Here is a 13,734-nt window from a genome sequence, read left to right as displayed (position 1 = left end):
ATTTATACAGAGAGAATTATTATACAATTACACTTTTTTACTATATAATTACACAGTGGCTTGTATGATCAGTGGAGCTGACAAAATAGATAGCGAGGTGGAGGTGGTCATAACATTCTTATGAGTGTCTAATTATTGTTACCATTTGACATTCAGGTAACTTTGAAAGAGCCCTCAAATGGAGCAGAACAGCAGAGCACAAATCCACTTTTGATACCGAAGAAGAAACTGTACCATCAAAAAGGCCAACAAAAAGACCCCTGAAACATTATGACAGCAGTGAAGGTAGGCAGCATAGGCGTAGGAACCGGGGGGGATGGGTGGGACATGTCCCACCCAATATTAGAAACAGGTGGATTTGTCCCCCCCAAAAATGATATCAGTTCGCTCAGGTCAGCTGTACTATTAATGAGGAGACAGACCGGACCAATCACGGAGCCGGTTCAGGTATTAAGTCACGCCTCTCAGTAGAAACAGCCAATCAGCTTGCTGGTTTTGCGTCGCGCGGAGCAGAGGCAGTTTGCTGTTGGGGAAGCCCCGCCCCCTCGCTGTGAGATTTAGCAGCGGGATCGGGACGCAGCAGCTTCAGCTGATTTTAAAACAGATCTGGATATACGGAGATTTTTCTAAAAGAAAGGTAACGATAGGCTAACCACTTCAACTGTGATGATATGTTTCTGATAGCTGGTTAAAAATACACGTCTCTGAATCAGCACACAGTTTAAACCCACTGTGATTAATAATCTGCAGCTGTGTGAGTGAGTTAGCTTATCTTTGGAATTAGCTAGATTGGGAGTCAGGGTTAAAGGAAAAAAATAAAATATATATGTAATGTTTCCCTGTACCTGATCAGCTAATCACTTTAATTTTCAAACTGTTTATTCATTTAGGATTACAGGACTTACTGTGAGCTATAATGAACGAAAATTGATTTAACTAACTAGTTATCTAGAAGCTGGATGTAGATGATCGCCAGAATTTCGTACAGTACTTTAAGTTGGTAGTTTAAAGCAGTTACTTAACCCCGATCACTGCCCTAAACTAGTGTTTTCCACCTGATCAGCTAATAAACAGTCATTTACTGAGTTTACCTGTTAAAATCCTTTAGCCCCCTATGGAGCCTAAATTAATCATGTATATCCACCAGAGGAAGCTCTAGAATATGCAGAACAGTGTTAATATGCAGTAGAATATATAAGAACTGGGTTGAGAAACACTGCTGTAACGTGACTTCTGTTCATTTGTAGTTCACAGTAAGACCACATATCCTGACGTTTATAAAAGTCTCTATGAAACGTAAAGTTACATTCTTTTACATAAAAGGACACCATCTTAAGAAGAGCTCTCAGTAGAAAAAAATAAAAGTGCAGGAGAAAATGTAAATATACAACAGAATTGACATGCCAATACATAACAATAATAATAATAATAATAATAATAATAATCTGTTATATTATTTTAAATATTAGGTGATAACTCAGACATTGCTTGCATAATTTTTCTAACAACAGTAGCTGTAATGTGGAGTAACATGTTTAGGTTGTAAAATCACCTTATAATAATAATTTACTTTTAATTAAAAGTAATTTCCACAAATGTTGTTCTAGGAAACTATTGGGTGGGCTTGGGTTCATATTGGCAAATGTGTCCCCCCCAATATCAAGCCCGCTCCTACGCCCTTGGACCCACCGCGACCGGTTCCTCGCGGGTATGCGATAGCACACTGAAAAAGGTACAGCGGTGTTTTGTTGCGGACAGAATTATCAGCCTTCAGAAGAAGTGGAAGAGCTGCTGCTGAACCAAGTGAGGAATTTCGAAAATCCAGGTTTATTTATAATAACCACAGTTACATTAGGAGCATCTAATCAAACGTGTAGATAGTTACAGTAGCTCATTGTCCCAGTGATTTATTTGGTAGTCATGAAATCGCCGGAAGGGGTTGATTTTTTTTACCTGTTTTTTTAAAACTGGTATCACTGAACTATAGTCGAATTCCGCATTTTACCCGTCCCAACTGGGGATAGGCAGAGTATAAAGCGTGTTTACCCAGAATTGTTGCTGGAACTTAACACTAAAATCTCTTGTTTGTTGTCCGTTTTTAGTACGTTCGATCTGAGTTTTGTTTTCTTTTGACACATTGTAATTCGAGCCATTATTTATTTATTCTCTTATATTTCCGGTGGAAATCCGCTGGATTCCGCGTTTTACCTAGACCCGGTTCGGAGCTTAATGTCCGCTTTACTCTAACGAGCAGAAATAAGAGTTTCAGATTTACCTCAGATTCAGTGAATATGAGCGGGAGCAGAGCGCGGGGTCCTGCAGCACGGAGCGTTTTCCCTCAGAGGAACTCTGATCCACGCGGGGACTCAGAGCGCTCTCTGGTTAGCAGTGTTAGCGGTCCTGGTGTTCAGTGGAGGCGGAGAGAGCGCGAGTCAGTCCGGGGAACAGTCTGTCGGAGCGGCGCTGCAGCGGAGAGTTCACGGGTAGCGCAGAGCAGCTAATACACGAGGCTAAACACAGCTAGCCGAGCTGGCTAAGCTAACAGTGCTAACAGAACTTTACTTATAGAGAGATTATCCCAGCTTTATCCACCAGCTCACTCTCAGTATGGACTTCAGTGTCCTTAAAATTACCGGTTAGTTTAATTAATACTGATTATTAGTGAATTTAGTTCAGCCTGTGAGGAACTTTTTCCTCCTCGCCTCTCCCGCGCTGTTACTCCCGCATCTCCGCTGTTCTCTCTCGTCCCGTGGGCGGGCCTGTTCCAATCTGGTACTCCACCCTCACCTGTACACTTCTCCCTCAGTAGATCCCTTAATCACTTTTAAGTGACCTTCTTGCAAAAACACAGAAAATAAATGAAATATGTACTCTATACGGCTTTTGTTTTCTTTTTAAACTATTTACACAAACACAATGACTATTTTGAACATGTTTAGTACTCTTTTAAACCATCACTATGCATTTATAATACTTTATTTATTACTGTATTTATGAGTGTATCTATTTTAGAACTAGGGAGTTTAACATTTTTTAGCTGGGGCTACATGAGGAATACGCGAAAGGGGCGTATCCCATACTGAGATACTGAATAAATGCTTAAAAGAGAACACAAATTACATTTAAGAAAAAAATATGCAAGAAATAAAACAAATTTACCGGACGTGAAACCCTTTTACTAGAACTGAAACACATAAATAATAAAAGAGCAAATGCTGTATTTGGATATTTAGCTAAGCTAGCTACCAATTATAATAGTCAGTAAAACAGGAAATACTGTTGTTTGGACATTTAGTTAGGCTAGCTACAAATAATAATGTTCAGTAAATCAGCAAATTGCGTATTTGAACATTTAGCAAGCTAGCAAACAATAATAATATTCATTAAAACAGCAAATGCTACATTTGTACATTTAGCTAGGCTAGCTACCAATAATAATAGTCAGTAAAACATGAAATGCTTTGTTTATACATTTGGTCAGTAAAATAGCAAATGCTGTGTTTGGATATTTAACTAGCCTAGCTACCAATAATAATGGTCGGTAAAACAGAAAATACTTTGTTTGGACATTTACCTACACTAGCTACCAATAACAATGGTCAATAACTCAAATGTAGAATTTGGTAATTAAGTGTAGTTGGTGAATGACTATGCTCTAAAAAACAAAACAACACAACCCACAAGCACTCACAATAAAGAACTTTATAAACATATGAATACAAGTTAAACCCATGTTACTCTACCTTTGGAAGTAATTGTATATTTAACCCTTTTAAGCCTGAACCAATAACAAAAAAACATCTTTTTCCGAATTTCAATCTTAAATTGACTATTGTTACACTTCAACACAAATCCATTTTACACTGGCTTTCTCTGTTGGGCACCTTTGAGTATTTAACAAATAATAACATGAGACAATCTCAGGCCTATAGGTTTCACATCCAACATATGTTGAGAAAACACAATGAGATTGCAGATCTGCAATCTAAAAGCCGTTTATTAAAACACACAGATGAGTAAATATAGAGGTGAAGCAATACAAAGATAATAGTTTGTAGTGGATAAAAACAATTAAGAAACTACATGATTTGGATATTCTTAGTAAATTTTGGAGATCAAAAAACCTTAAGCAACATATAATATTCAATAAGGAAAAGATAAGAGAGCATAAAACTTGAGTAATACAACAACCATATAACCAAATATCCATCTATATCCCTCTATGGTTACAGATTTTTAATCAGAACGAACCATAGACAAATGAGAACACCATCAGAGGGAATGAATGAGCCTGCAACCTTACTGCGCTACACAAGTCTGGAGGGGGTTGATTTCAGTATGGGAACTACGGCTGGAGCGTTTTATTTAACCTCTGGAAAGGATTTTGTTGGCCTCTCTGCGGGTCTGGATGCTCCTCTAGTCCACACGGCAGTACCCGGAACAGTGTCGTCTCTCTCTGTGGCTCTGGGTCTCACTTTTGGGAACACACTCTGGAGTTCCTCAGCTGGTGTTTTCACTTCTTCTTTCATGCAGATGGGCCTAGTGGTAGTGGAAAAGACTTACGATTTGCACTTTTAATTGCCTTCAAACTGATCTGAGATGGAGTTTTCTCTCCTGTGTGAATGCGCTGGTGTTTTTTGAGTTTACTCTGTTGAGTAAAACTCTTCCCACAATCTGAGCAATAAAACGGTTTCTCTCCTGTGTGAATGCGCTGGTGTTTTCGAAGATTACTCTGTTGAGTAAAACTCTTCCAACAGTCTGAGCAGTGATACGGTTTCTCTCCTGTGTGAATGCGCTGCTGTATTTGGAGAGTACTCTGTTGAGTAAAACTCTTCCCACAGTCTGAGCAGTAATACGGTTTCTCTCCTGTGTGAATACGCTGGTGTATTTGGAAAGTACTCTGTAGAGTAAAACTCTTCCCACAGTCTGAGCAGTAATTCGGTTTCTCTCCTGTGTGAATGCGCTGGTGTTTTTTTAAACTACTCTGTTCAGTAAAACTCTTCCCACAGTCTGAGCAGTAATACGGTTTCTCTCCTGTGTGAATGCGCTGGTGATTTTTGAGATTACTCTGTGTAGTAAAACTCTTCCCACAGTCTGAGCAGTGATACAGTTTCTCTCCTGTGTGAATGCGCTGGTGATTTTTGAGATGATTCTGTTGATTAAAACTCTTTCCACAGTCTGAGCAGCAATATGGTTTCTCTCCTGTGTGAATGTGCTGGTGAATTTTGAGATGACTCTGTGTAGTAAATCTCTTTCCACAGTCTGAGCAGTGATACGGTTTCTCTCCTGTGTGAATGCGCTGGTGCAGTTTGAGATTACTCTGATGATTAAAACTCTTCCCACAGTCTGAGCAGTGATACGGTTTCTCTCCTGTGTGAATGCGCTGGTGATTTTTGAGATTACTCTGATGATTAAAACTCTTCCCACAGTCTGAGCAGTGATACGGTTTCTCTCCTGTGTGAATGCGCTGGTGATTTTTGAGATTACTCTGATGATTAAAACTCTTCCCACAGTCTGAGCAGTGATACGGTTTATCTCCTGTGTGAATGCGCTGGTGTATTTTGAGATGACTCTGTTTAGTAAAACTCTTCCCACAGTCTGAGCAGTAATACGGTTTCTCTCCTGTGTGAATGTGCTGGTGTTTTTTGAGATCACTCTGTTTAGTAAAACTCTTGACAGAGTGCTGATGTTTCTCCATGTTGGGACTTGGCTTCATTTGTCTGTTAAATGTAGCAAACTGTTTCTGTGTGTTCTGGAGATTCTTCTGGATGGCTTTTGCTTCACCTCTTTCAGCAGTTTAACATTGCTCTTAGTTAAATATCCTGGTTGTTGGTGATGAATTTCAGGAGAATATTTTAATTTCTGGAAAAAACAAAGAAAAATGCAATTGAATAATAAAATAAAAGCAGGTCAATTAACTGAAGAGAACTGCCTAAATCAGTTACACTATACTTATAAAACTACTGGGACATCTTCATTTACCATAAAAGCTTCTGTACTTTTATCCCAGTCGAAGTCCATAGTGTAAGGGGGTGCTGGTGGTCCTCCAGCCACTAGAAGGAGGCCACCTTTTGTCACTCATAATAATCAGTCTGACACCTGTTTAGTGCCTTTATAAGGACTGAATAGAATAATAGAATAGAATAGTCCGATTGAGGCCATTTCGAATATTTCTATCCAATCGGATGTGGTGGATAACCCTATAAATAATCCAATACAAAGAAGAATAACAGCCTTGTAAACACCTGTACCCGATTACATCCCCAATCAGAATGTTTAAGTACTTTTGCGCATGTACTACAGCGTTTTAGGGCCACTCTTAAAAAAAATAAAAAATAAAACAGTTCGCTTTGAGATTAAAGTTTTATATTAGGAGAGGAGATATATTTGTATTATTTTAGGTAAATTTAACTTTAACCACTTTAGCTGCAGTTTAGGAGCGGAGCAGACGGAAACAAGCACTCATGAGCTGTTAAATAATCACCATCAGTTATCTGCATGTAAGATGCTGATTATTAATGCTGTAGTATTACTGTTACTGTACATAATACAGTGTCCAGATTTTCTCGTGGCAGCCTCCCAGAAGACCTGCGCAGAATTTTTTGTTCCTTTCGTTCCATGTAGTTCATATTTAATATAAAATATAATAATAATCTTTAATGACTGAAAATGAACTGAATAAGATGAGCTTTCACTTAATTGATCAATAGTACCATTTTGACCACCCCAAAGAGAAGCACTTACTCCATTAAATAATCAATGCTTCACTTTGTGATCGTTACCATGGATATTCAAACATTTTTTTACTGACAAAATTTACCATGCAAGTTAACACTGTTCAGAAATTTACACCAAATTGATACAACCTTTTTAACACTGTGTAATAAATGCTAAAGTTGTACCAGATGGACTTGGTCCTCACTGTTGATGGTAAACTTCAAGTGATGCCCCAACTTGTTTGCACTTACATTTCAATTTAGGTAAGATGGCTACAGTTAGAGTGACACTCAGAGATAGAAGAGATAGAAATGTGCACCAGTTTATCAGAAAAATGTATTTCGTTGTTAGAGTCACCTCAAACTACCCCAACAAATAGCACTTACTAATTACTATGGAAAGATCAGTGCTGTTGTTAGAGTACCAATTGTAACATTGATTCCAGTAGACACTTTTTTAAAATCTAAATTTAAATTAAAATATTGTGGTTACATTTTTTTGCATTTACCCTATTGATGTCCTGTAGATTCTTGAAAAGGAGATCGTACTGCAGCAGATCTTGTTTGTTGTTCACCTTGTCTAAAGTCTTTCTATTTATGTATTCTGAAAGCTTTCCATTAGGGCTGGACCCGAATATTCGGATATTCGTTCGTTGAGTAGGTATTCGGTTTTTAATTTTGGTATTCGGATATTCATTTTTCGGATATTCGAGTTCCACCTCACTCTAACCACTTCTGTTCTCGCGGGTCCCGTCAGAATATCTTGCGCGCGGGACAGAACTGAACTGTTATTGGCTGGAGCGGGAGTTTAATCCAGACGATGCGGGAGCAAATTAATGAATAGTTAAGAAAACTGTAATAATTGTAAAAAAAAAAACCTAAAGAAAACTCTCAACATGCAGGATGGACCGACACACACGCACACACCGATGGTGTTTGGACTGGGGTAAGGAACGGGGCCGCACTATTCAGCGCTGCTGTTTTAATAAATATATAAGTAAATTTGAAGCATTAAATGTAGTTTATTTAATTTATATTAGGAACGTGGGGCGGGAGCGGCAGAAATGTGTATGTGGCGGGCGGGCGCGGGATTAAAAGAAGCAATTTTTTTGCGGAGCGGTAACGAGACAGAAACGCGGAGCGTGGAAGAGTGGGTTTAAAAATCAGTCTCGCGCAGACCTCTATTATACATAATAAAAAAAAATGCAGGCTCTTCGAAACTGATTTATATAATAAAACGTAAGGGGTAATGTGGCAACAGTAGGGGCTAAATCGATTACAAAAGCCTGGCCTACAAAAATGATGTCTGAACGAATTTCCTCTTATCTAATATAATTTAAAATGGTTTAAAAATATAAAATAATTTCTAAGCACACGAAATATTTAATATTGAGCTTATAGCCCAAGTGCAAAAATACAAAATCAGTAATACGGCTATGCCCTGCACAATCCTTAAACCGAAATAGACCAAGTACAATAACGTCATTAACAATGACTTTCCTCTACTCTAATATAATTTAACATGGTTTAAAAATATAAAATAATTTCTAAACAAACGAAATATTTAATATTGAGCTTATAGCCCAAGTGCAAAAATACAAAATCAGTAATATGCCCTGCACAATCCTTTAACCGAAATAGACCAAGTCCAGTTTACAATGACTGTCCTCTAATATAATTAACAATGTTTAAGAATATAAAATACTTCCTGAACAAACGTTTTTTTTGTTTGTTTTTTTAAGCAAATAGCCTAAGTGTGAAAACACAAACAGCAATTTACTGGGCTGGCTTGCGCAGCGGAGAAACCGTGCAGCAGCAGCCTCCTAGCCTGCTTACGCAGCGGATAAGCCGCGGTGTGGGGCAGCAGAAATTCCGGGATGAAAACACAAAGAAATCTGGGCTAAAAACACAGAAAAAATATGGGGTGAAAACACAAAAATCCGGGATAAAAACACCAAAAATCCGGGGTGAATATGTCTCGTCGGTCAGAGCAAATTGAACATTTTTCAGTGGATTAAAGGGGCCGTGATTTGCTTTTTTATTTTTTTTTTTTTACCTCTTTTTTTAAAAACGAATATTCGCTTCGAATCAGTGCCGAATATCCGGAGCTCAAAAAACGCTATTCGGGCCATCCCTACTTTCCATAAATCGAGATCATTCACAGCTCCTCCCTGTAAAATCACTCTCTGACATCACAATGGACCATCCTGATTTCTGTATAGAAGGGTACTTCACACTTGTAAAAGCGTTTGAAAATTCATATGCAAATAAAAATTTTAAACTAATAATTATAAGATACAAAGCATTTGTTTGAGTTTATTTGTTAATAGGATGGTAAAAACTTGTTCAAATGAGTCCAGCAAGCATTCTCATTTTACTACAAAATTGTAGCCAATTTAGACAGATTTTTTGTACACATTAAAGGAAGAAATTACTGATGTTGAGACTATTTGGGCCAGATTATATCAGGTTCTGTGTGGAAATAAAACAAACACCCCTGGTTGCTTGAGTCACTTAATCCGCCTATTGTGTTTGGGGTCAATTTGACCCCTTTCAATGTTTAATGCATTTATTTAAGTAGTTAATCGCATTTTATTTACCTTTTTATTTATATATTTGGTGAAACTCTGTTTAATAAAACTAAAGTAAAACAAACTACCCAAATAAAACAATTCTTGGTTTAAACAATTAGTATGAAACACTCAACTGAGAAAACACACCTCCAATAAGAGGTAAAACACCCAGATAAACAGTTCAAGCACTTTTTGTTGGGCCGGTACGTTGGTGCACTTATAACTTCACTCAGTCAGCGAAAGCGGAAGTGAATCGAATGAGTCAACCGAGTCAGTTGATTCTTCTTCTTCTTCTTCTTTCCAATTTTATGGCGGTTGGCAGGCCAATTACTGGCGCATTACCGCCATCTACTAGGCTGGAGGGTGAATCAAGACTTCAGGACAGTGACTACATTGTGGAGAAAAAAAAAAAAAAAAAAACTAAATTAAATTATACAACCCAATAGACTTCAAGAACAACAAAACATATTTGTGCACTAATCCCATCCCTGACCCATATATAAGTAAACCCTTTAAAGAAAAATCCTTGTGACCCTTCACTCTGAGTGTGTCAAATAATAACTGTCTCTGCTCAGAATATTCTTTACAGTGTAATATCACGTGCTCTGGTGTTTCCCTTTGTGTGCAGTATCTACATAGCCCCGTGTCATGCTTCTGAATCAGCTGTAAGGAAGAATTCAGTAAAGTGTGACCTATACGAAGACGAGCCAACACCACTTCATTTCTTCTACCCGACCCTCCCATTGAACTCGAACCAACCCCAGGCTGAATGTTAAAAAGATGTCTGCCCTTAGATTGTTGTGTCCATTCATTCTGCCATACTGCCCGAACATGCCTCTTAATAAGAACTTGAATCTCTCCTTTCCTTAGAGGGATGACAAGGTCACACTCCTGGTGATTTAAACATTGTTTAGCTATCCCATCTGCCATTTCATTCCCCTCCACTCCTACATGTGCTGGTATCCACAAAAAGCTGACATGTATGCGCTGCATTTGGAGTCTAAACAACGATTGGCATATTTCTAGAAGTAGGTCTGGCCTACAGGAGGACCTTCCAGTACGTAGACTCTGGAGAGCTGATAAAGAGTCAGAACATATGACCAGACTCAAAGGGCAAATTTCCTCAACCCACTGCAAGGCCAGCACGATAGCCACAAGCTCTGTTGCAAACACTGACAAATTATCAGACAACCTCCTACCAATAGTAACTTGAAAGTCTGGAACAAAGACAGCTGCCGCTGTAATTCCTGATATAGGTTGTTTAGATCCATCTGTGTAAACTTGCAAAACATTAAAATAAGACTGTGCCAAATATCTTCGAACCACAATAGAATACACAGACCTGTCAACATCTGCAGACAGCTGGTCGTGTATAGACAAATCAACAACAGGTTCTGGAAACAGCCAAGGAGGAATTACTGGCCTAGGTACTGTTGTACACAGCGTCAAGTTCCTTAAACCCATACCCTCAGCCTCTCCAGTACCCAGGCATCCAAAACTCCTAGAGTTCCCATGCATGTCGTCTACACAGTCATGAATAACCGTAGACATTGGATGACTGCGCTCATGTCCTCTTACATTGACCCAGTAAACAGTGGATAAAGCCAACCTCCGTAACTGCAAGGGCATCTCCCCAGTCTCCACCTGCAAAGATACCACAGGGGACGATTTCACTGCTCCACTGCATAATCTTAATGCCTGAGCTTGAATCAGGTCCAGTTTTTTAAGAGTGTTTGTAGATGCAGACCTATACGCCACACAACCATAATCAAAAACTGATCTCATCAGTGCTCTGTACATATAAAGGAGTGATGATCGGTCAGCCCCCCAGTCACATCCAGATAGGCATTTAAGAACATTAAGAGCACTTTTACATTTGTCCATTATTTTACTGATATGAGTTTTCCATGTCAGTTTAGTGTCCATCCACATACCTAAAAATCTGACTACCTTAACTTCCTCTATCTCCAAATCATATAAGCGTAGACCCAAAGAAGTAGATTTTTTTCGGTTGGAAAAACACATAGCCTGTGTTTTTGACACAGACAGCTTAAAACCCCAATCATTAGCCCAGCACTCCACCCTCATTAATGCCTCCTGCATCTGTTTCAAAACAAAAGGGAGATTTCTACCCCTTTTCCACAGAGCCCCATCATCTGCATAAAGAGATTTTGCAATTCCTGCGCCCACAGATGAAAAAATGTCATTTATCATGACGTTGAACAACAGAGGGCTACAAACGCTACCCTGAGGAGTTCCATTTTCTATGCGATAGACTTTAGACAATGCATTTCCCACCCTTATCTGTATCGCCCTTTCACTCAAAAAATCTAATACCCAATTATACACCCTTCCCCCAATTCCTATCTTACCCAATTTTATCATTAAACCCTCTGTCCACAGCATGTCATAAGCTTTTTCAATATCTAAAAACACAGCCACCACCACTTCTTTGTAAAATTGTGCTTTTCGTACATCTGATTCTAAACATAATACAGGATCCATGGTCATCCTTCCTTGACGAAAGCCACTCTGATAATATGCTAAACTACGTCGGCTCTCAAGATGGAAAGTGAGTCTGTCAGTTACCATACGCTCCATCAACTTGCTCAAATGCGACGTAAGAGAGATGGGCCTATATCCTGTGGGACTAGAGAGGTCCTTGCCAGGTTTGCCAATAGGTACCACTACCGCCAATTTCCATGCCGAGGGAATTTTACCCAGCATCCACAGATTGTTATAAAATTCAAGAATTACAGAAAGGGAAGAGTCTGATAAATGTCTAAACATATCATAACATATGTCATCCTTTCCCGGAGATGTCTGACCAGATTTGTCAATAGCCACCTTTAATTCTCTTAAAGAAAACGCAGAGTCCAAGACACTGCCAAATACTTCTCTCCGACACAATGCCCCAGGATTCTGCAGCCGAATTCTCTTCCTGCACAGTAGCATAGTTTCACTTAAGTTAGCGGAGCTGTGCACTTTGGTAAACTCCTGGGCTAACATCTCTGCCTTTGCAGTGTCAGTAACTGCCTCCTTGCCCCCATCTTGCAACACAGGTATTAGAGTCCCTTTCCTTATTCCTTTCATTTTTTTAATCATGTGCCATACATCCCCCACATGTATGTCAGGCCCGATCATACTACAAAATGACCTCCAGTAGGCTCTCTTTGTTACTTTAACTGTTCTTCGAACTACTGCCTGCGCCCTTCTGTAATCCAGCAAATCACTAAACAGTAAAGTTTTCCGTACCTTTTGGAGTGCTCTATTGCGTATTTTCACTACCTTAGAGCATTCCTCCGTCCACCAAGGAACTGCCTTTTTCTTCTGATGAGGCTTTTTAATCGGAATAGCTTCTTCAGCAGTACTATATAAAATATCACACAATTTTTTATTACATTCATCAACATCTCCAGAAACTGTCAAATTCTGTAGCCTCAGATCACAAAGTTCAGAAAACTTCTCCCAATTTGCTTTATCAAAATTCCACCTTCTCAAAAATTCCCCCCTCATTCTGTTTACCTCCATACCAAAAACACAGACAACAGGAAAATGATCACTACCTATAGACGTAGACTGACATACACCCCAACTGCTCATCCCTGCTAAAGCAGCAGAAGAAAAAGTCAAGTCCAAAACTGACATTGTATTATTTACTATATTCAACCTTGTACCACTACCATCATTTAGACATACAAGACCATTGTCCATCATAAAATCCTCCAACACCTGGCCATTACTATCTGTGAATGAGCTGCCCCACAATGTGTTATGTGCATTAAAATCTCCACACCACACCACTTTACGATATCCCAAACCAGTAATTCTATTTAACATCTCCACAGTGATTTTCTCGCATGGATTATAAAAATTCACCAATGTGAACTTTCCACATTTGCTCCATATCTCCACCATAAGAGATTCGTGATTCCCACTAATAGGGAGAGATCGGAATACTATTCCTTCCTTTAAAAAGATCGCTACACCTCCTCCATTACTATGAGCCCTATCCCTCCGCACCATAGTATATCCACAAAGTGTAAAACTTAAGTGGGGTTTCAGCCACGTTTCCTGTATACAGATCACATCAGGCACCGGTTGACTATGAGCCACATAATGCTTAAACTCCTGTCCATTAGCAATAAGACTCCTAGCATTCCGTCAGTTGATTCGTTACTCACGGTTCACACAGAGCTCGCGGAGATGGCGTCCTCAGTAGCCATGACAACAGACTCCCGGTTCCCGGTGCTCCCGGTCAGAACGCAGCAGTCCCCAGCACTCACAGCGGGAGACGACGCAGTGCACGAGCGCCGGGAAGATCAGAACACCCTCCGTGTTCAACTCACACGCGAGGTCCGGCCGAGCTGCTGCAGACAGGCGCGAGGAAACTCAGCAGCAGCAGCTCTCAGTCCGCGGAGAAGCGCCTTTACTCCACAGTCCGG

General features: G+C 39.5%; 3 protein-coding genes across 6 annotated transcripts in view; all 3 read right to left on the bottom strand.

The window, feature by feature from the left end:
- LOC111196357 (zinc finger protein 271-like) overlaps positions 1–13,734 on the bottom strand; it is a 460,288-nt gene that overhangs the window by 138,865 nt on the left and 307,689 nt on the right. The window lies entirely within an intron of this gene.
- LOC125801469 (zinc finger protein 239-like) overlaps positions 1–13,734 on the bottom strand; it is a 148,429-nt gene that overhangs the window by 31,771 nt on the left and 102,924 nt on the right. The gene's annotated exons all lie outside the window — the stretch shown is intronic.
- Positions 4,203–13,537, bottom strand: LOC125801240 (zinc finger protein 484-like). Its single transcript, XM_049477656.1, has 2 exons — positions 13,474–13,537; positions 4,203–5,862 (listed from the first exon to the last, which is right to left on the bottom strand). Exon 2 carries the CDS (start codon positions 5,714–5,716, stop codon positions 4,526–4,528), a length of 1,191 nt encoding a protein of 396 aa, XP_049333613.1. The 5' UTR covers positions 5,717–5,862; positions 13,474–13,537; the 3' UTR covers positions 4,203–4,525.

This window comes from Astyanax mexicanus, chromosome 4 (assembly GCF_023375975.1).
Source record: "Astyanax mexicanus isolate ESR-SI-001 chromosome 4, AstMex3_surface, whole genome shotgun sequence".
NCBI lineage: Eukaryota > Metazoa > Chordata > Actinopteri > Characiformes > Acestrorhamphidae > Astyanax > Astyanax mexicanus.
This window is presented reverse-complemented; position numbering and strand designations above follow the sequence as displayed.

Coding starts and splice junctions, on each gene's coding strand:
- LOC125801240 (XM_049477656.1), bottom strand. CDS start 5,716: ATGAAGCCAAGTCCCAACATGGAGAAACATCAGCACTCTGTCAAGAGT.